Raw genomic sequence first — 19,744 nt, 5'->3', positions numbered from 1 at the left:
GATGAGACGGGAACCGTGAAGTGTAAATCCGTTCAGCACTACTTTGTGGAGTTATGCTAAGTCCAACCCCAATGTTTGTCCTGAAGTGGCCTTGTTGCCTGAACCTTGAGCTCACAATGTTGACCACACGTTTACTGCATTGCGCTGCAGAGGACGAATGAGGACGTTTTTGGTTATTGTTGTCTTTTTCTTCCCACATGAATATATTTAGACATGTGGTTTGAAGACGGTAAAAGCACCTGAATTTCAGGGTTTGAGGCCTGAAGAGACTGCTTCTTGGCTAATGTCAAGCTAGTCACACAGCAGTTAGATTATGATGTTAAAGGTCATGCTCCGCCCACCCCAACCCTGCACATTTCCTCGGCACCTAACTTGTTGTATAGAAACAGTATATAGTATCTCAGTTTATATGCAATGCTTAGTTTGTGCATTTTGGCTCTCTGGGGTTGTATAGATGATGTTGCGGCTCGCTTACCTCACTGTATTCGTACTGAACTCAAGGAACCCACCAGAAAGCAAACATGTAGGTCAACAGTCCCCCTCACATCTGAGAACACATCGGTTTGACAGCCGGGACAGCAAAGGGCTGAGAGAGGAGCCGCACCTTGAAAGTCCTGGCAACTTTTCATGTCTCGCAACCAGCCACATGTGTCAAACTTCTCCTCCCACGCTGCACATTTCACACATTCCTCAAGAATGTTTGCTTTTTTTACAAGGTCGGGAGAATGAATCCAATGCCGCATTGTGTCTCTCGCTTTGTGCAGCTCCCACTGTGAGACCATTTCAACTTGTGCAATTCCTTATTCGCTGCAGTCATCAGTTTTTCTGCAGTCTGGTTGAAAGTCTTGCTTCTTTCAACGTGTACTTATGTCACGTTATGCAAACCATAGAGAAGCGCCCGTGTGCTTTCATTTCCTCAGTGACGGTGGGAATCCTGACAAAGGGCTTGAGTTCCGGCCCGGACTCTAACCATAATATATTCCTCAGCGCTTCCTGTTTTCACCGAATACATTCGTTTTGGAAACAACGTTTTCCGCTGGATAATAGAGAAAAAACAAATATCACAGTGTTTTTGACCAAGCTCTTTGATATCAATATTGCAACAATATTGCATCCATATTGTAGAGTTAACTTTTGGTGATTTCACAAAATATTTACAAAAATGACAAAAGGGGTGTGTAACAATAGGAACTATAAGTAGTTCCGTGAGTCACACGGACTGTTATTGTGAAACACTGCCTTGTAACCAGACCGAGCACGATGGACCGTACACGCGACGTGAGAATGTATTAAAGTTTACAACCCAGTGAGGTGAGACCTGAAGAGTGTCCTCGTGTTTGTGATTAAACACCGCATTATAACAGGGTGGTTTTGCACCACATGCCAAACTATCTGCATGCTTGTTTTTAAACACAAGGCTGAACCTACACAATGATGCTTTGAGCGAGATGTCAGCATGCCGGCTGTAAAGCCAACAGGCTGATGTTTAGCAGGTTTAGCGATCCCACTTTCTCTGTGTTAGCATGCTAGTGTTTGTTGATTAGCAGGGAATAGTACGGCCGAGGGTGATGGGAATGTTAGGTTTGCAGGTATTTCCTCATAAGTATTAAACAAATTAAAATTGACTTTTTTTTTCAGTGACTTCCCCTATTCTGCAAGAAATGAGCACCCGGAAAACCTGGAGTGGAGTCAGCATTTTTGGCAATCCCGCACCTCTTTTCGACTTTTTAAAAAAATACCGTTTTGCTTCGATGTCTGGAATAAAAATTTGTGGTGAACAGAAAACCTCAGCATTTTGTGTTGTGTTGTGTTTTTCACCATGATATGAAAATGAAAATGTGCAAGTAAATAGATCTCCAGAATTCTGCAAAAGGCTATATTTATAATGAATTATACAGGTTGTGTTCATTTGACCACTCTACTCAACATAGCCTGTTTTCTGCAATAATACATAATCTCTGATAGAATCTATCGAGTCATATAGGATTCATCCTCTGGGAACATCGATTATCTGTGCCAAATCTAATGACGATCTATTTCATGCCCCCATACACGCTACTGGCACGGCTTAAGTTTAAAGATGTGTGATACTTTTTTGTGTTTGAGCTCTATATATATATATATATATATATGTGATGTCTCACATGCATATTGAGTACAATGTAGGTCACTGCACAGCTCTGAGGACGCAGAGTGACGTAGCCGGAACTGCACGGCTTCAGTTCCCCGGGGACGAGGCCTCAGCCCTGGGAAGCGGCGGCCGAGGATCAACGTGACCATTGCAGCTTTAGGCCGCGGCGGCGCTGTGATCCTCCTTCTTTCCCAGCGTGGGCTCGTCTGACATCCGTGGAACTACTGCAACAAGCCCCCGTCGCTCCCAGACTTTCGGTGGGAAGAATCAATGAATTTGTCTTCGTTGACTTTAGGCAAAGAGGAAAAAGTTTCCTCCCGGGCGGCAACTATTATTAACAGACCCGATGGACTGCTAAACAAGGCAGTCCTTGTGGGAATGTTTAGTTGGATCAAATACCATGTTTGCAGGAGTGTGAAATGATCTTGTGTGTACGTAGCATGTCGTATCACGACTGCCTGAGCCACCTCGCATGGCTCCGGGGGCTCTCAGCTCGGTAACAAAGCACTGGTATCTGGTTCTGCGAGATTGTTATTTGATTAAGACTAATCTCCGGGTTTTGATTTCAACTGCTTTTGTCTGGGGTGGAAGTACTTTTGGCTTTCTTTCTGTCTAAACTAACGCTCAGCCTGTTCAACTGGATTTTGAGCTCTGCGAGCGAAAAAAGGGCTGCGCCCAATGTAAAGTGTGAAAGACATGGCGGAATGATGATTGAATGTGTCAGGTTATGGACGTCAAAACATTTATTGTACAAATACTTTGACATTTTGGGGAAAACAAATTTTCTGCGAGCTAAATAAGAAAGCCACCACGCTCGGGTTTGTAGAGCAAACATGTAGCCGAAGCGACCAGTTAGCTTAGCATACATATTGGAAAGGGATGGCTCTGTCATAAGGTAGCAACATCAACCAGCATCTTTAAACATAACAATATATATTTTTGAATAACTTGCAATTCGGCATTCAATGGAGAGACATATGACAGACTTTTTTTTGGGGGGCGAGTGCTGCTGTAGTAGTCCAACAAGTAACCCCCCCTAAAGTGTTAACTACATTCCGCTCATTGTACAGATTAAAGAAATGCCCCGAGACAAGAATGCCCTGGTGGATACAGATTCAAACTAATGGCCCCGACTGGTTGGGCCCCCCTGCTCCTCTCTGGACCCCTGCTAGCGGCCCCCCCCATCCAGCCATGACAGGATCAAAGCTGGGCTGGCTCTCAGGGGACGGAGGAGAATGATGGTGTCAGCCACCGCTATGCTCAGATCATGGTATTTCCTGCAGATATGACCAGCATGCCACTCTTTGTCCTTTTAAGAATCGTATTCTGGGACTCTCTGCGATGCTAGAGATCGCTAAATACAAGGGACATGCTAAATTTCATGGTCACATGAAGTGTTTGTTTCTGTCGCTTACTGTGGTTGTGAGTTCACCGCCCAGCTCAAGATGGACCAAAACGATGGCTTTGTGGTTGAAGCAAAGTGGTCGTTTTAGCATCATGTCATGCTATAAGGGCTCTGTTTGCTGTTTTTCACACACTCTGCCTTTGTCTTCTATGCCTAATTGGATAAATGTAGTCTGTTTTGCAATGCCATAGTCGGCCAAGAATGCTAGAATGGTTTCAATTTGAAGACAAAGTAATTACAGCAAGTTACCTCACAGAAACAATATTCCCAACCCCCACTTAGATCTATTAAAGTGACCATACTTATCAGTGTGCATCGATGGGTTTGGTCCGGCTGCAGTTCTGCACGAGAGGGCCGTCGCTGCGGCGACGGGGCCCGGCTCTCGTACCGATAACAAGTTGATTTCCAGCCTTCTTTCTGAATGGACGAGACACGTTGCGGTTGGACGGGGGCCTTCTGAGTCCCACTGCTGAACCGAATCAAGCGACGGGACCTCCGAGGTGAATTGAGGCTCGAGCCTGACTCAGCCTCACAGAGGCCTCTCTACGCGGCGGCTGAAGTCGCGGGGGGCCCTGGGTTAGCCCATGCGTCGCACAAAGGCAAACGCCGGGCCGCTCGCAGACAGTCCAGGCCGCAGCAGTCCGCCCCTGAATTCCTCCCCGCTCCAAGTTTATAAGGAGCATATCGCCTGGCTAGAGCCGCTTTCAAAGAGCTTTCGTACACATTGCGAGGCCCCCCATTTCCTCCTCTCTCTCTCTCTCAGGAGGGAAATGTAAGTGTGCAGGAATGGAAATGTTTCCATTGTGGAAGGGAAGTGAATGGACGAAGAAAGCAATGTTATTTGTGGAACAGCGAGGCCCGTTGGCTTAAAATAAACTCACACGAAAATGACGAGCTGGAAACTTCTCAGTCCTCAGCTGCGGATTTTAATGCCTCATCTTTCTACGGGCACAGAGAGTGTTTGATAGAAGGACGGAGAGGGAAAGAGACGGACTTTTGTTTAAACTAAGGTCATCGCGTGGCCAGCTGCAAGGCCCTCTATCTACCCCTGGGATCTGTCTTTCCTATTGGACATCCTGTCCCCGATGAATTGTCACTCTTCTCGTTTAAGCGGAGACAGAGGAAGCAGGACACGGCCAGGACACGCCCACTAGTTGTCACCGGCCAATCACCTCGCTCCAGTTGTCCAGCATCTTTTGCAACAACAAAAAAAAGACACATCTGCCACGAGGGCTCCGCCGGCGCAATTTTTTTGTTTGCGTCCTTCCTTCCTTAATCTCTGACCGCACACACTTGTTCACTTGTGACAAGCAGCCGGTGACTCTTGGACCCCGGCAGATGTGAGACATGTGTCAGGAAGGCTTGGGGAACTTCCGAATCAACTGCCGGTACAGAACAAGGGGCCCCCCCCTCCCCCCCACTGCAGAGTTATATAACAGTCAGGCGTCGCGCTGCACGCCCTCTCTTTTGCAGACGCATGCCGAGATTTCACACCGTGAACACGGGCATTATTGTACATGCGTGCATGTTTGTTTTCTTTAAAGTCTGGCGTGCGGGGAGAGGTGGGAGGGACGCAGAACTCATCTCAACTATTGCGGATCCTTCTAGCCGCGAGGTTTGTTTCGCTGTGAAATGGAGGAGGATGTGATGTCACCCAATTAGAATCCAACCCAAGTCACTTGCTGCTTGTGACTTTTTTTTGTGAATTTATGGGTATGGATATTGGGACTGTATCCACGTGTGTTGAAAAGAAGAAAATAATAGTGAAACGCAGATTCATGTTGCACGTTTGTCTAGAAATGTACATTTTGAGGGATACATTTATTTGCTTGTATCTGTTTAATGTGAAGGTACAGTCAGTGGGTTAGCTTAGCTTAGCACGCAGTCTGATGACACTGATGGACAAATGGGTTTCTCGATAGGTTGAACTTCCTTTGCAACAACGTGGAGCATTTTTCATTACAGGCCTTTGACCAGCACCTTATAGAACCCCTTTTGTTCAGAGTGCCTCTCCCCTCCTCTGTCTGCTGTTACTCCTGAGTGCATGAGGGAGAATAGGGCAATGTTCTCAGAGGCTCTGGTACGAGTGAGGGATGCAAGCTGCCGGACGTCAGACTTGTATACAGACTTAATGGAGAGGGGGGGGTTTCAGCTGTGACCGTGGCCCAAACTGTAGAAAAGAAACCCTCTTGTGTTCACGACCCAGACGACTAAAGACCAGGCCCGGATGTTACTATCTGTCCCATCATTGTCTGCTCAAATGTTGGCATTTGGCTTTGAATGATGGCTTTCAGTTTAGCCAAAACATTCCTAAGATACAGAGCGGAAAACACCCTCTTTTTTTTCCCCCTGTGCTGATGTCCTGACGCTCCATGTGTTTTAAAATCTCGCTGCGTATTTCACTGCAACTAGCCACAGGGCCTTCAATCACATGTTACGGGTTGACGGTGAGGGTTTACACAAGCATTAAGGAAGTGGGATTTACACATCGACTAAAATATCACTATGAGACGTTGGGCAGAGAAAACCACAGCAAGTTATTTCATAGGTCCTACATGTGATTTGCTGAACTTCTCCTGGAAAGCACCTTCTTTTCCTGCCTTTCCCCTCGGCCACTCTGCAGCGAGTGTGAACATTCATGTCGGCTACTTCTCATGTGTGGTAATGGCCGTCTAATCCACTTCCAGCACGGTGTAATCAGTTGATGTGAGTGTACGTGGTATGCAACCATGTGACGGACAGAAGCCACTTTATCTAGCCGGCCGAAGCGACACACCGGCCATCACTCAGCGCCGGGAGGAGTGTTCGCCGCTGTTTCTCGCCACCGCATTCCAGCCACGGCATCCTTTTCTCTCTCCGTCCGTCGAGTCAAACAGCCGGCTCGACTCAGAGCGCACGGGAAACCCGTAATCAAGCCCGGCTCTGGAGACTGGGGCCTAAAAAGTGAATTCTGTGTTTACATCCAAGAGGGGCCTGCATCATTGAGCGCTGCCTGCACAGGAAACCCATGAGATGACGTTAAGCTTTGTAACAATCTCTGGGGATTAAAGGTCTTGACCATCACCCTCCACCTCTCTTTTTCTGTTTTTGTTCTATTTCTCTTGATCTGCGGCGGTCCGCCCACCTCCGGGCCCCAGTGTGGGTTCAGTGGACTGGTATGCAGCAGGAATCTTTGGATCAAGGTGATTTCACGCTCCTCCACGTTTTCCCAGGGCTTGGAGCGCTCCTACCTCTGTGCAGCTCAGAGTGTGTGATAGCGGCTGACATGTGTTATCATAGGACACATGCGCAAACAGCAGCTACAGGGTAAGGCTGCTCTATCCGGCCAACACCTCTGTTTCCCCTCAAGTGTCGGGCTCTGACTGTTTGGTACGGGAGACTTCTCTGGGCCGCTCGCGGAGCGACTCCCTTTGGACCAAAACAAGGATCCCCTGGGAACTGATAGTTCCTCCATGAGCACACAAAGGAACCAACCCTGTGAAATCCCGATTTTAAGAGGAATCCTCTCAAATATACACCCCCTCCTTTGAAGTAGAACTAATCTTGCTAACCTTGACATTCCCTCCGAGACAGTTCCCACTCTCACTTCACAGTCTGCTCTCATAATAGCTCCACAGTGCTTTTTTTTTTTTTTTTTCTCTCAATGAAACCCCATATCTCATTCAGCTCTTTCGGTGGCGACTGCGAAAAGGGGGAAGTTTGTGAAGTCGATCCAACGAGAAGTGGTTTAGCTCAGATCCTATCACTCTGCTGAACTGACTCTAAACCAGCTCCCGCGCCATCGAAAGCAGCATATTTTGAATCGTGAAAAGTGAACTTTTGCATGTTTTGATGCCTTCCATTGTGAGTTCACCACTCACAGCTGCACAGACAAAAACACACGGAAGTGAAACAGCCTTCAGAGATCCAACTTGATTGTGAGTTAACTACCTCATGTCTTCCTCTTCTATTATAAGCTTACCTTGTCCTGATTTCCACAAGCACTCTCTGCAGATTTACATGTCAATCATCACACTTTCATGCTTTGGCATTGCAACCATGCCAAAGGACTTCCTTAGTGGAGAACGTTTCCCTGGAAAGGGATCAACATGCCGTCCACACCCTTCGCCACACGGATGTGTGCAACATCACAATGTGTCCCATGAATCCAAATGGTTTCATAGAGACTGTGTACTTCCTTTAAAATGAGAGGTAACTCGTTATGAACCAGTGGAGCACCTACAAAACAAGCTACTGTACCAATAAACACACCATGAAAAGACCAAGTGTTCAGCCATGCGGTACTGTGAGGCCATGCTTGGAGCTACATGCTAACTTCAGCATTTCATCATGCTCCCGTTGACAATGCTAACATGCAAAGACGACACAATCAATGAGAGAAAAGGGAAATTGTACAACACAGCAGATGCGGTGGGCAACTTTAAAGAAATTACAAAAAACAAAAGACATGAGGGTTTTATGAGGGGAAAACTAGTTGAACAAGATAATACTTGATCAAAGTAGCATTGGTCAAGGGTGTCTGCATGGATGGACATCTCTGCAGACATAAATACTTTTATGACTTTTTACTCCAGTGTATCACTACACCGTTAGCCTGTTAGCTTTTTTGCTTTTTGAGTATTAACAAGATGTTCTGTCGATTTAACTTACTTTCTTTCCCTTTCTCTTCTTTTCCCTTTCTGTCTTTCGCTCATTTATGGCACAATAATGGCATCAACGAAAGTAAACTGAGTTTCCCACTCCCTTTTTTCAATCATTTTTTTTTCTCAGACTAAGAGAAAAAATCAGAAAAGGAAATTAGAGTAAATACAACTAATTGATTTAATATATATATATATATATATATATATATATATATATATATATATATATATATATATATATATATGCAATAGAGGTGTGTGAGAAATTGTTTGTCACTGTTATGCAGAGGCTTTTCAGGGCACAAAAATCCACACCAGTTGGGAAGCAGATGAGACCTACGTCACAGTCCACGTGTCTGTCTCTTTCAAAATAATTGTCAAAACACTGGAGCAGGGCCGGAAACCAAGCAAACAGTTTCAAGAAGAGCAGCAGTCAGAACGGAAGAGTTCGTGCCACTGCGGCTTTTGTTTTGAAAGCTGCCGCCGGATGTTGTGTTTCTCGCTGCGTGCGGTTCGAGCAGCTGCTGCAGAAGAAGAAGAAGACGACGAAGAAGGAGAAGAAGAAGAAGAAGAAGAAGAAGAAGAAGAAGAAGAAGCAGCAGCAGCAGCAGCAAAGGCGAGAGGCAGCAGGACTGGAGCGAACCCAGCAGTCTCAGCCTCATGCTCCTCTCCGGGCACTTCTTCTCCTCCTCCTCCTCCTCCTCCTCGCTGTCGTCAACATCCTGAAAATATATTTATTGTTTTTTATTTGTTATTATTTAGCCACGAAAAAAAGGGGCAACAAAAAGTGGAGGGGGGGAAGAAGGGGAACCGAGTCATGGAGCTTTATTGCCTGGAGTCGGACATAGTCGTGAGAGCCCAGCCTGACCCAAACCTCCTCTATGATGACAGAGTGTTGCAAAGTTTATTAACAGTTGAAGACAAGTTTTTACCTCAGTGCTCCTATTTCCAGCGGGTGCAGAAGGATATTCAGCCTTATATGAGACGAATGGTTGCAGGTTGGATGCACGAGGTTTGTGGGCATTTTAATGCGTTGCTGTGCTAACCCATCGTTAACTGCTTAAGCTAAACTTTTCTTCTTCTTTTTTTGCATGTTGACATGTTTTCGCCACGGGTTTTATTCCGTAGAAGGTCGTCGGAGGCTGGTAACCTTCTTGACAATTGAATGAGAATGACTCACCGAAGGCGTGGGAGAGTCGGAAATTCCACCACGAAGAAAGTCGAGCTTCAAAGAAGTAGCCTAGCTTGATATTTACTTTGGTTAACAGCTAACAAAAGGTGGTGTTTTTCGCTAAACCCGCTAGCCCACGCGCGAGCGGGGAAGTTAGTCTTAATTTAGACTGGATAATTCCCCTTTTTCATAATTGTAAATGAATTATTATTATTTATTTTTTTTGAAATGGCTGAAGCTATTTAGGCTTTGGTCTGGCAACGTGCTTTGCAGAACCACTTTCACGTTTTTAAGGCGAAATAACCGAACGTTTGCAGAATATTAGTTTTGTTTTAACCGTCGGGAACTATTTTAACACCGCGTCTTAACATTGTGCACGTGCTTCAATTAACCCAGATGGTACATTTTTATTTTTAAATAGTTTTTTAAAAGCGACGAGCCTCGACAAGGAAGAGGAGTTCAATGGCGACGTTTTGCTGAATGACTTCCCATTGAACTAATTAGTTTCTTCCTTATCCTGAGTTTGCTAAAGTGCGATGAAAATTAGATATTTAACCTTTAACCTTATGACAAGACCAGCATTGAAAAAACATCACATTCTTTAGCAAAACCACTCCCACCAACTAATTCAAAGCAAGAATACTCCTACTGTCCTACTTTGCTTTCGTAATTCTTGTTTTACTTCTAACTGTTTTCTTTCTGTTTTATTCCCGTCTCATTTTAGGTGTGTGAGGAGGAGAAGAGTAATGAAGACGTCTTCCCTTTAGCCATTAACTATTTGGACAGATTTTTAGCCGTGGTGCCCACCAGAAAGGGTTACTTGCAGCTCCTGGGAGCCGTGTGCATATTCCTGGCCTCCAAGTTAAAGGACTGCAGGCCGCTGTCAGCGGAAAAACTGTGCATGTACACAGACAACTCCATCACGCCTCGAGAACTGCTGGTGAGAACCGGAAATTTCAAAGGCCCCATTCATCCGGGAGAACATGACAATGCAGAGTCATATTTTGGGATGATTTTGTCACGCTAACGGCTTTATTGGTTTCACAGGAAGTGTCCCATTTGCTTTTTTTATAAGAGGAGCTGTGCACAGTACAGCCACATCCTTTCTCTGGATGCACTGTGGACTGAAGAGGCGGGTGATGCCCTCTAGTGTCAGTTATGCAGTACAGAACTTGAATATCTTGCAGTCCATGTGCTCCTTCTATATGAAGTAGATACTGTTTTCAGTTTTAACATTGAAATCAGCATTGGCACCTTTTGCTTTTACCTCCACACACCAATAGTGTTTATGAGGACTCCATCTCTGGTGGTGTTTAAATAAAAGCCCCCCCCCCCCCCCTTTTTAGAAGCGATTATGACCTTTTTATGACCGATGTCCGTCTTTTGCGTCCTTATTTAAACCAAACGGCTCCACGTGCTGTCGTTGCATCCTCCCGTGTCGCCTGCAGCTGTTGAGGGGAATTACCTTCGGCCCGCATGATGCTCCACATAGTCGTTGGCCTCCAGATTCCTGTGTATCCTGACAGGATGGTTTTGTCGGATGAGGAGGGGGGGGAGCGCGTGCTGTCCAGGAAGTGAGCTCTCCAACAATAAACCTCTGCATCGTTTGTCAGAAAATCTCTGCGAGGGCTCAAATAGGTTAAATGCATGTGTGTGTGGCAGGTTATGTACAGGAAACCCACGTAGATGTGAACGATGTTTCAGATGATAAATACTCGTATGGGGGTGGAGAGGTGCTGTCCCTGTTGGGTTTTCAGTGATTACTACGGTAGTGTTTTAGGTGACACAAATTACCCATAACTGCAGTAAACCAGTTCAGCTGTTCTGACTGCGCAGTTTGCATTTTCATGGATGTAATCATAGAATGCTGTCCACTCGGATTACTTTCGTCTAATCAGCCTCTTTCTCTAAAAAGAAAGGCAACCATAGGAAATGCAAGAAGTAATGTAATGAGCTGTGGTGTTGTCACGGATAAGCAGAAAGCGCAGTGAATGACTGATACGTCTTCTGCAAATGGCCGACCTCATTGTCTTCATGCTGTGATGGGACAGTAGACGACGTCATGGCTGACGGAAGGACGAACTGAGCCTTTACAGTCCCGGCTTTGATGCTTCACTGCAGCAGGAAATTTTGTAGTTTACTTTTTATTACAAAAAGAAACATACATTTTTTTTTGAATGCATTACTACACCATGCTTCGCAGTCGTTAAGGGCGTGTCTCTCAATCTCTAGTCTTTACTTGTAGACGTTTGAAGAAAATCCCATCAATAAACTGGCCAAACGAGACTTGTGGAAACCCGGAGACGCCGTTTAGTAGTTTGGTTTTGTGTTGCTTGGGTGCAAATACGTCGCTCATTTAGTTTCTGATCTGATGGCTCGTTCTGTCCGCGCCTTTCTAACCAACTTTCATGCTTGCATTTCTCCAGGCCTGTGTGGTTTTCACTGCTTGGAACTCTTGTTTTTTCTTTGTGAATGTCAGAACCCAAGTGCACATTTTTACAGCATAAAACGCAAACTGCATGTGTGTGCAGATAAAAATACTCAAGCAGCCTCCACCTCCTCGCCATGACTTATTCGAAATACTGGAAGCCGAGCAGGGAAGCAGTGAGACATTGTGAAGGTTGACTGAACACACAGGAAATGAAATCATGAAACACCTTTCTGCATTAGCTGCCTGAAGAGGCTGTGCGCCCGCCGCCGCCTGCGCAGAAAGCAGACTCATTGTAGCTGTTTGGGGCTTGTGACAGGAAGGCCGCCTCATTGGCAGGGAAAAGCTCGTCACATGTCGGCTATACGAACACAAAGGATGTGAGGAATGGGAAAGGCACGCAGATAATGAGATGCGGTGCGGAGAGATAAAGTGAAGAAATGTTACTCTCCTTACAGAGCCATTTCCACTGGGAAAAGAGACTCACTGTGATCTTCTTTCACGGTCAATGGAAGCGTGGCAGGGCGCCATTTAACCCGTTCGAGTGAGACGATTCCGCCGACGCTGGACTGACTCCCACTTTTGTGTCTGTGTCTTTTAGGATTGGGAGCTGGTCGTCCTGGGGAAGTTGAGGTGGAACATGGCCTCGGTCATCCCCAACGACTTCATAGAGCACATCATACGCAGACTCCCCCTCCCCAAAGACAAGCTGCCGGTGGTCCGCAAGCACACGCAGACCTTCATCGCCCTCTGTGCCACAGGTAACTTTGCTGCCTTGTGATTCCCACATGAAGCAGAATATTCACACACAGACTGCCACGTTATAGTCTCAGCCCGTAGTTTTCCTTCACAGCTGCTTTAGAGGAATCCTTTCCGCATTTCTCTGGCATGTGTTGATAAATCGTATCAATGCGGTGTTCGATAAACCATTTCCTTAAGTCAGCCACTGTTCTCTTACTGAACTCCTGTGCTGTGTGACTCTGGTGCAGATGAACCCCGCGTGTGTTTGTTGAAAGGGAAGCAGTGAACCTCCTCCTACTGCCCCTTCCTCAGGTCCAAAATAAACTCGGACCTCTGGAGAGGCGCACTCTCAGATGTCCCCTTAGGCCTCTTCCCGAGGGGAATTTCCACGGTATTCCTTTGCCTATAAGAGCAATCCCTCTAATATTTTCATATCCTGGACAAAAACACTACAGTGGGATCAGCGAAGACACGTAATGTAAGCGTATTAGGGTCAGTATATAGAACTGCTCTGTCACAGCGCCGCCTTTCATTTGCTTCCTCCCATTCAGCTAACGCAGTAAAGGAAATACTGCAGCCACTTCACATGTGGTCAGATATGGTTAACATGCACAACAACAACAAAAATTATATATATAAAAAATAAAATAAATAATGGGTGTGTTTAAGTGGTCGTCTCTGCTATTCATAAGCAGCTGGTTCATACCAAGCACAAAGCAGCCGCAGTGGGGGAAAAAAAGAAAGGCCTGCTGTGGTTTGCTGTAATATAAATGTTTGGAGGTTTATATGGAGTTGCGATGTTTTTCTTACGATGGAGGAGCTCCTCCTATGGACAGCTGGCCCCTGGAGGAGAAGATGGGTGCAGCGAGGCAGGGTTCTGTCTGGGGGTTTAATCAAAGCTATCTGCCAACGCTGTTTTGCACTGGGCCAGGTCTATGTGCTGGGCTGGACTGGGCCATGTGGTGCAGCTGCTCCCAACCGGTGTTGGTCTGGTCTTTAAAACCATTATTTGATGCTGTGCAAGGTATTAAGCCTAATAATAAGGAATGGAAATGATCCAGTAACCGTTTGGTGAAGCATGTTTAGTCTATAACGTTGACATTTGTTCCAAACAGCCCAAAACAAATGACACTAATAGTTGCGTCAAGACTGCAATAAAAAGTTCCAGAAAGGTGTGCAGGGAGGAGGTTTCTGAAGCTTTTTGACAATACAGCAAACTAGCAGCTTAAACCGGAGTTCATTGGGAGCAGTCTGCACCTCGTGTGCTATGAACTTTAACCTTTTTCGTGGAGTTCTCCATCAAACCATAAATATGCTACACTTTTCTCATGAAGTGCACCACCGGCTATAAACCAATAGACCGATATATTGAGCCAATTTGTAAGGTTAGCCGGGGGGAAAGAAATCAAACTGTCGCAGCCTGCGTTCTGTTTCTCACACTCCTGCGTGCTCCACCGTGATTGGTCGAACATCCATCAACGTAGACACGGTGAATACGTTCATTCATGAAACCTGCTGTACGGCCTGGAAACGGGGTCAGCCCCGCCCCTTTTCTAAACTCAGGACGTCTCTGTTCCTCCCAGCAGCTTCCTGAAAACGTTGAGTGGGAACTCTTAGACTAATGTTCAGATAAGACACTTAAAGGCTGAAGCAGCTCCCGCTCAGTTCTTGCGGAGGTGGGTTGCCTCAGATTCCTCCTCCATCATCCAGGCCTGTTGTCGCTTAAGCCTTCGGACTGGGATGCGCATCGGGGGGAATCATTGCGCAGCGAGTGGGAGGATTCCTGCTCTGCTTTTCTAATCACAGCTGAAGTTTCTCCTGAGGAAGTTGCACCGTGCGGCTACGTCTGTTGAAATTCACACTGTGGGAAAGTCTGGTTCGGCTGTGGAGCGAGCATACTGGGGGGGGGGGTGATTCAGAAGTTTTCGCCGCTCTCTCATCTCCTGTGTTGCAGCTCACGGCTGCAGATGTAATTTCCTGTACGTCACTGTAGCCTTAACTAATTGCACATTGATCCTCCTTCCTCGTCAGATGACCGCCTCGCCTTGAACCCCCCTTCCATGCTCGCCACCGGCAGCACGGGGGCTGCTGTCTGCGGCCTAAAGCTGGACCACAGCGACCAGCGGCTGAGTCGAGACAACCTGACAGACCTGCTGGCCAAGATCACCAACACGGAGGTGGTGAGTGCAACACGGAAGGAAATGTACACCTGCCAGAAGTGATGACCCAGTTTTAGCGCCGCACGACGATCATTGCAGCGTCTCACGACAGCAGCATGAAAGGTTCTTTAGTAAACAGCAGAGGTGACTTAAGTAGTGGCAGATTGGAGCGCTTTACTTCTCATGGAGAGGGAGGGATTGATTCTTGGCTGTTGACTGCTGCTATAAAGGGCAGCGGCAGAGGGAATGTCTTCTTAAAACTCAGAGCCCACATTCTTGTGGTAGGACACATGCAATTTCCCTGCATGGCTCCCACATTAGCTGCACGCCCCTCCTGGTGGAGGCTTATAAGTCGGGAGCAGAATCCCCACGTTTTTCCTCAGACGCTTTTTCGGTTACTTTATAAACGCGTGAAAAGTCGTTGACTTTAATGCATTCGTGGAATCTTTTGAAATGAATTGGGTGTGCTTTGAAGATCAATGTGCCATACCAAGCATTTGGAATTTCTGCTGTGTTTGACTTCTATGGGAGGGAATAGTCCTCCGTAGACTTTAGTGTAATGTATTAAGTCACGAACTGTTGTTTCAATCATAGTAAACATTTGTACAGCTTCTCAGTTTGCAATTAGTAGCTGGATGGAGCTTGGGATTTTAATGTAAGCATGATATCTATAAATGAGCCAAATATACCAAAGAGTCACCTTATCGCTCGTTCTTATACAATAACACTTACAACCGTAAATTATCCCATCTTTCACTGTCACATCACAGGACCAGTTCAGAACCATAGAAACCCCAAAAGACCACAGCCAGCGGGCCACATGAACAACACTGTTTGCCTCTTAGCTGGTGGTTACGTTGCCACGGCGACGCGGGCCCCGCAAAACCCAGCCGTCACAACAGGCGCCCCGACTGCGGCCCATCAGGTTCCAATTATCCGTACATTTCAAAGGAATGTTGGCCTCTTTGCGAGCCGGAGTCCTGCAGCCGGCTCAGTGAGCCAGACCTCCCACAGCTTCCACACAGACCTGCAGGGGGGGCAAGGAGGGGGGGGGGGGGGGGCGGCAGGCGGAGAGAGGATCCCCTTTCACTAGAGAAGTTGTCCAAAAACATCCGGTCTCACTGTCCTATATGCTGTTTTACAGCAAACTCTGAGGTTCAGTAGGTCAAAGCCATTTCCTTTAGACCGCCGCATGAGCCTGACCGTGGCGTAAACCCTAAGAGGAGGAGGAGGGGTGGTGGAGGAAGGGAGTCCAGATCTGCTTATCTACACCCAAATAGGTCACAGAGGTCATTTAGGTGCTTCGCCGCACCCCCCCCTCCTCCTCGTATTCATACCTCAGACGTGCACAGGTCTTGTGTCAGGGACGATTCCTGTGCCCACCGTGCAGTGTTCTTAGTATTGGAGCCTGCTGGTACCCATTGTTCTGGTCATGATTGCAGACAGGACCACCAACCTCAACGCACATAATTCCCGGCTGGTATGCCGTGCATGTGACCCAAGCTGTAGAACAACTTGCACATAAAATACCAGGTTTCTGCACATTCTGGCATTCAGGTGTACTGATCAGTCACGCTACATGGCGAGCGTGTTTTATTTATTGCAAAAAAGCTTGTTTAGATCAAAACAATTAGTTTGAGAAAGACTGGATTATATTTATATATATATATATATATATATATATATATATATATATATATATATATATATATATATATATATATATATATATACACACACGTATTTATATATACTTTAACTAAAAATGATTTGTTTAGGCATCCTTTTTCTTTTTTGCGTTGTGGAAGCTTCATACTTTAAGAATACATGCCGAGCTCACAGACTTCCCTTTGTTCCAGGACTGTTTGAGGGGGTGCCAGGAGCAGATAGAGCGCGTTCTGGCCAGCAGCCTGCAGCAGGGCCAGCAGTACCGGCGGGAGAACGGCATCACCGCTGGCAACAAGGCGAGGGAGCAGCAGGACCAGTCCAGCACCCCCACGGATGTACGCGACGTCGACTTATGAACTCGCACGCATCACTCGCGCCCGTTCGACCATTGAACTGACCGGAGGCGGGAGCTGCCGCCGCTATCCACGTCGAGACGCCACGTCGGCGCTTGTGTGACAATCTATGAACTTTTAGTAAATAAGAAATTTCTAGTTTTTTCTCCTTTTTTGCCCCATTCATACCCAGTTGGGTGTACTTTCACCTTTTCGTACAGGCCACATGTAATCAAACGACTATTTAAAAAAAAAAAAAAAAAAAAAAAAAGAAACATCTTGAACTTGATGGTGCCTTTAGTTTCCCCCAACGGAAACCTGGATATATTTTCATACTTGAAAAAAAAAACAGCATAATTCTATGAAATATACATATTTCTTTTGATAAAACATAGTACAAATAAATGATATATATATATATATAATATTTAGCTAGAATTTAGTTATGTTACCCTTTTATCCTCTTCAGTGAGCAGTTATCAATCCGCCTGTGCCGTAAAACTCAGATTTTACAAAGCACAGTTGCTGCTTTGAGGCGACGGCCCTTGAACAGCGCTGAAATGCAGTGAGGGGATCGCCGCTGTAGTTAACTGCTCCCTAGTGCCCATCGATCACCCTGTGCACCTACAGATGCGTTACCGTTACCGTTTGTGCGGTAACGTGCTGGCCAGGAGGCGGCTGGGCCCGCTCACAGAGGAGGGACATGAGGGGCTCCGCGGTTTGGAGCGGTGGCTTCTGGTAATAGTTCATCCAGAGGACAAGATCAGTTATAAAGAGTCTTCATTTCACTGCCAAATCCAGTACAGTATGCTAATTGGACGACGTGTACGTGTGTAATAATTCAGCGAGGCTACATTGCTGTTGTTTTTCTAGCTCCTACATGTTGGAGGAGAGTGTTTGGCAGATGTCTCGGATGGGCAGATGTCTTGTTAAGAGAGAGGAAGAGAATATTGGGCAGGTTCGTTTTGTACCAGGTTTGAGAGCAAATGGAGGCTGGTTGAAGGTTTTCGTGTGACGCTTTTTTCGGGGGAAAAGAAACGCATGTGGAAGGTGTGAGGGAGGAAAAGATGGGAATAGGAGGAGTGGGGCGGGATGCTAGAAGTGTAGATTCACAGCAAGGAAGTTAACTTAAGCTATGTAATGTTTCTGCAGTTGCACGTTACTTGAGTGGCACACCGGAGGAGGAATCCGCGGTGACATCCGGGCGGGATCGTGTGGGTCGCGCTGCAGTTTCTCCTGTTATCAATTTCCATTTCGTGGAACAATATTGACGCACTTTTAAAAACACACTCCTTAAGAATGGTAAGGGGATGGTGGTTGTTGGAGAGTTCAGTGGGTTGTTGGGACCTTTTTTTTTTTTTTTTTTTTAAGTTATTTTATTTTCTGGGCTGGATTCCCATGGGGGGTAACGCACATAGTCTTGTAAGCTTCGCCCCGATAGGTGAGGAGACGTAGGCTAATCGGTGTTATGGTTTAATAGAGTATAAACTAGTGCTGTGTTCACGCCAAACGTGTTCATCCTCGTCGATCACTGGTTCACTACGGCCGTAGGAACCAAGCATAAGAGGCGTAAATACGGCGTTATTGTTCAGGCCGTCTACGGTTCACGCAGAGACTTCACAAAACCGTGTTTGAGTCTGGAGTCTTATCGCTGCAGCCGGCGGGGATCGATGTCTTTTGCCGTTGTTGCGTTGAAGTTCAGTCTGCGCGGTGGCGTGAACGCAGCATATCGAAAGCCAAGTCACTTATAGACCTTTTATTGGGCGGGTGGGTTGGGGGGGTTCATTGCGTTTATTTAACCTTACTTGAATTTTTGTGAATCCGGAACCAAAAACCTTCCAACAGGTCTCAGAGTTACACGCAGTGTCCGGTGTTTGGCTCTTTTTTTTCTTTTAATTTTTTTATAAATGTAAACTCTGAACTGAAGATTTAAAATGAGTTTTCTCCATTTGTAGAACGGGGTCGGTAGGGGTTTACATTGTGTGAACGTTTTTGGCTGTATATAACCAAATTCCCCCATGAGCAGAAATGCTAACAAATGTCCTCATCGCGTTTTAGAACAGAAATGCAGTTTCTAAATTGTATTCCTGTATGTTCTGTTGTGCAAAAAGCCAAATGTTTTTTCCCCAAGAAAAGTGCTTCAAACAGAAAAAATGTTTATGCTTTTAAAGGTTTTGTGTATAATTTGAACAAGATAATTCCAAAGTGAGACAACTAGATCATACACAGAATTCTTTTGCTGCTATGAAGCTTTTGTTTTCTAGTCTTACACAAAGATGCCTTATATTGATTCACTTGTGTGCTGCTATATTATGAAATGTTGTAAATGTAACAGGTCTTCTTTGCTTTTCTGTTGTATGTGTACTGGAGGAAACGTAACAGTTTGGTGCGGGACTGGAAGTACTTGTTTTTGCCAATCTTTTTGATTAGCATGTTTTTATTCTGTATTGTTTCATTTTATCTTTATATTCTACCATATTCTTGCTGCTTCTTTGTAATGTTTGTGTACCTCAGGTTAATTTGGACGGATAGAGCGAGAGCCCATTTCGCGTTACCTCATCCAACTTCACATCACCCACACATTGTTTTCGCTCTGATTTTTGTTGGACGAATTTCACTTTTTTTTTTTTTTTCCAGTCCGGATGAGGGGAAGGACTACGTATTCTTCAAAGAAAAGTCTTGCGCCAGATTTCACTGTGCAGTTAAACGTGCCTATACATTAATGTAGGCTGTCATATACCTAAGTAAAAAACAGCCCATACTGTACGTTATACATGTATTGGAAAGATATTTGGAGTTTCATTGGCCTGTTTAGTTCGGTTCATTGGAGTAAAGTGGAATATTGTGTATTGAGGTGCCCATTTAGTCAAAGTTTAAACCAAGAGGATGTTTTATCATTGTTCAGTGTGGTTGGTTTTCTAAACTCCTCTCCCACTATCCCCATGTGCAACCACACAGTGTACCTCAACAGTTTCTCAATAAATTGGCTAAAACCACTCGTGTGTCTTCCTCTGTACAGACTTGACATCTGGATAAATGTTATTTATGTTGGCATGTGCCTGAAGT

At 45.7% G+C, this 19,744-nt stretch overlaps 1 protein-coding gene across 1 annotated transcript; it reads left to right on the top strand.

Moving 5' to 3' along the window:
- Positions 1-8,593: 8,593 nt before the first annotated feature.
- LOC120817973 (G1/S-specific cyclin-D2) lies at positions 8,594-19,674 on the top strand. The gene is made up of 5 exons (XM_040174679.2): positions 8,594-9,191; positions 10,075-10,290; positions 12,380-12,539; positions 14,551-14,699; positions 16,538-19,674. The coding sequence occupies exons 1-5, from the start codon at positions 8,667-8,669 to the stop codon at positions 16,700-16,702; spliced, it is 1,215 nt and encodes a 404-aa protein (XP_040030613.2). The 5' UTR covers positions 8,594-8,666; the 3' UTR covers positions 16,703-19,674.
- The last annotated feature ends 70 nt before the right edge of the window (positions 19,675-19,744 follow it).

This window comes from Gasterosteus aculeatus, chromosome 4, assembly GCF_964276395.1.
Source record: "Gasterosteus aculeatus chromosome 4, fGasAcu3.hap1.1, whole genome shotgun sequence".
Classification (NCBI taxonomy): domain Eukaryota; kingdom Metazoa; phylum Chordata; class Actinopteri; order Perciformes; family Gasterosteidae; genus Gasterosteus; species Gasterosteus aculeatus.
This window is presented reverse-complemented; position numbering and strand designations above follow the sequence as displayed.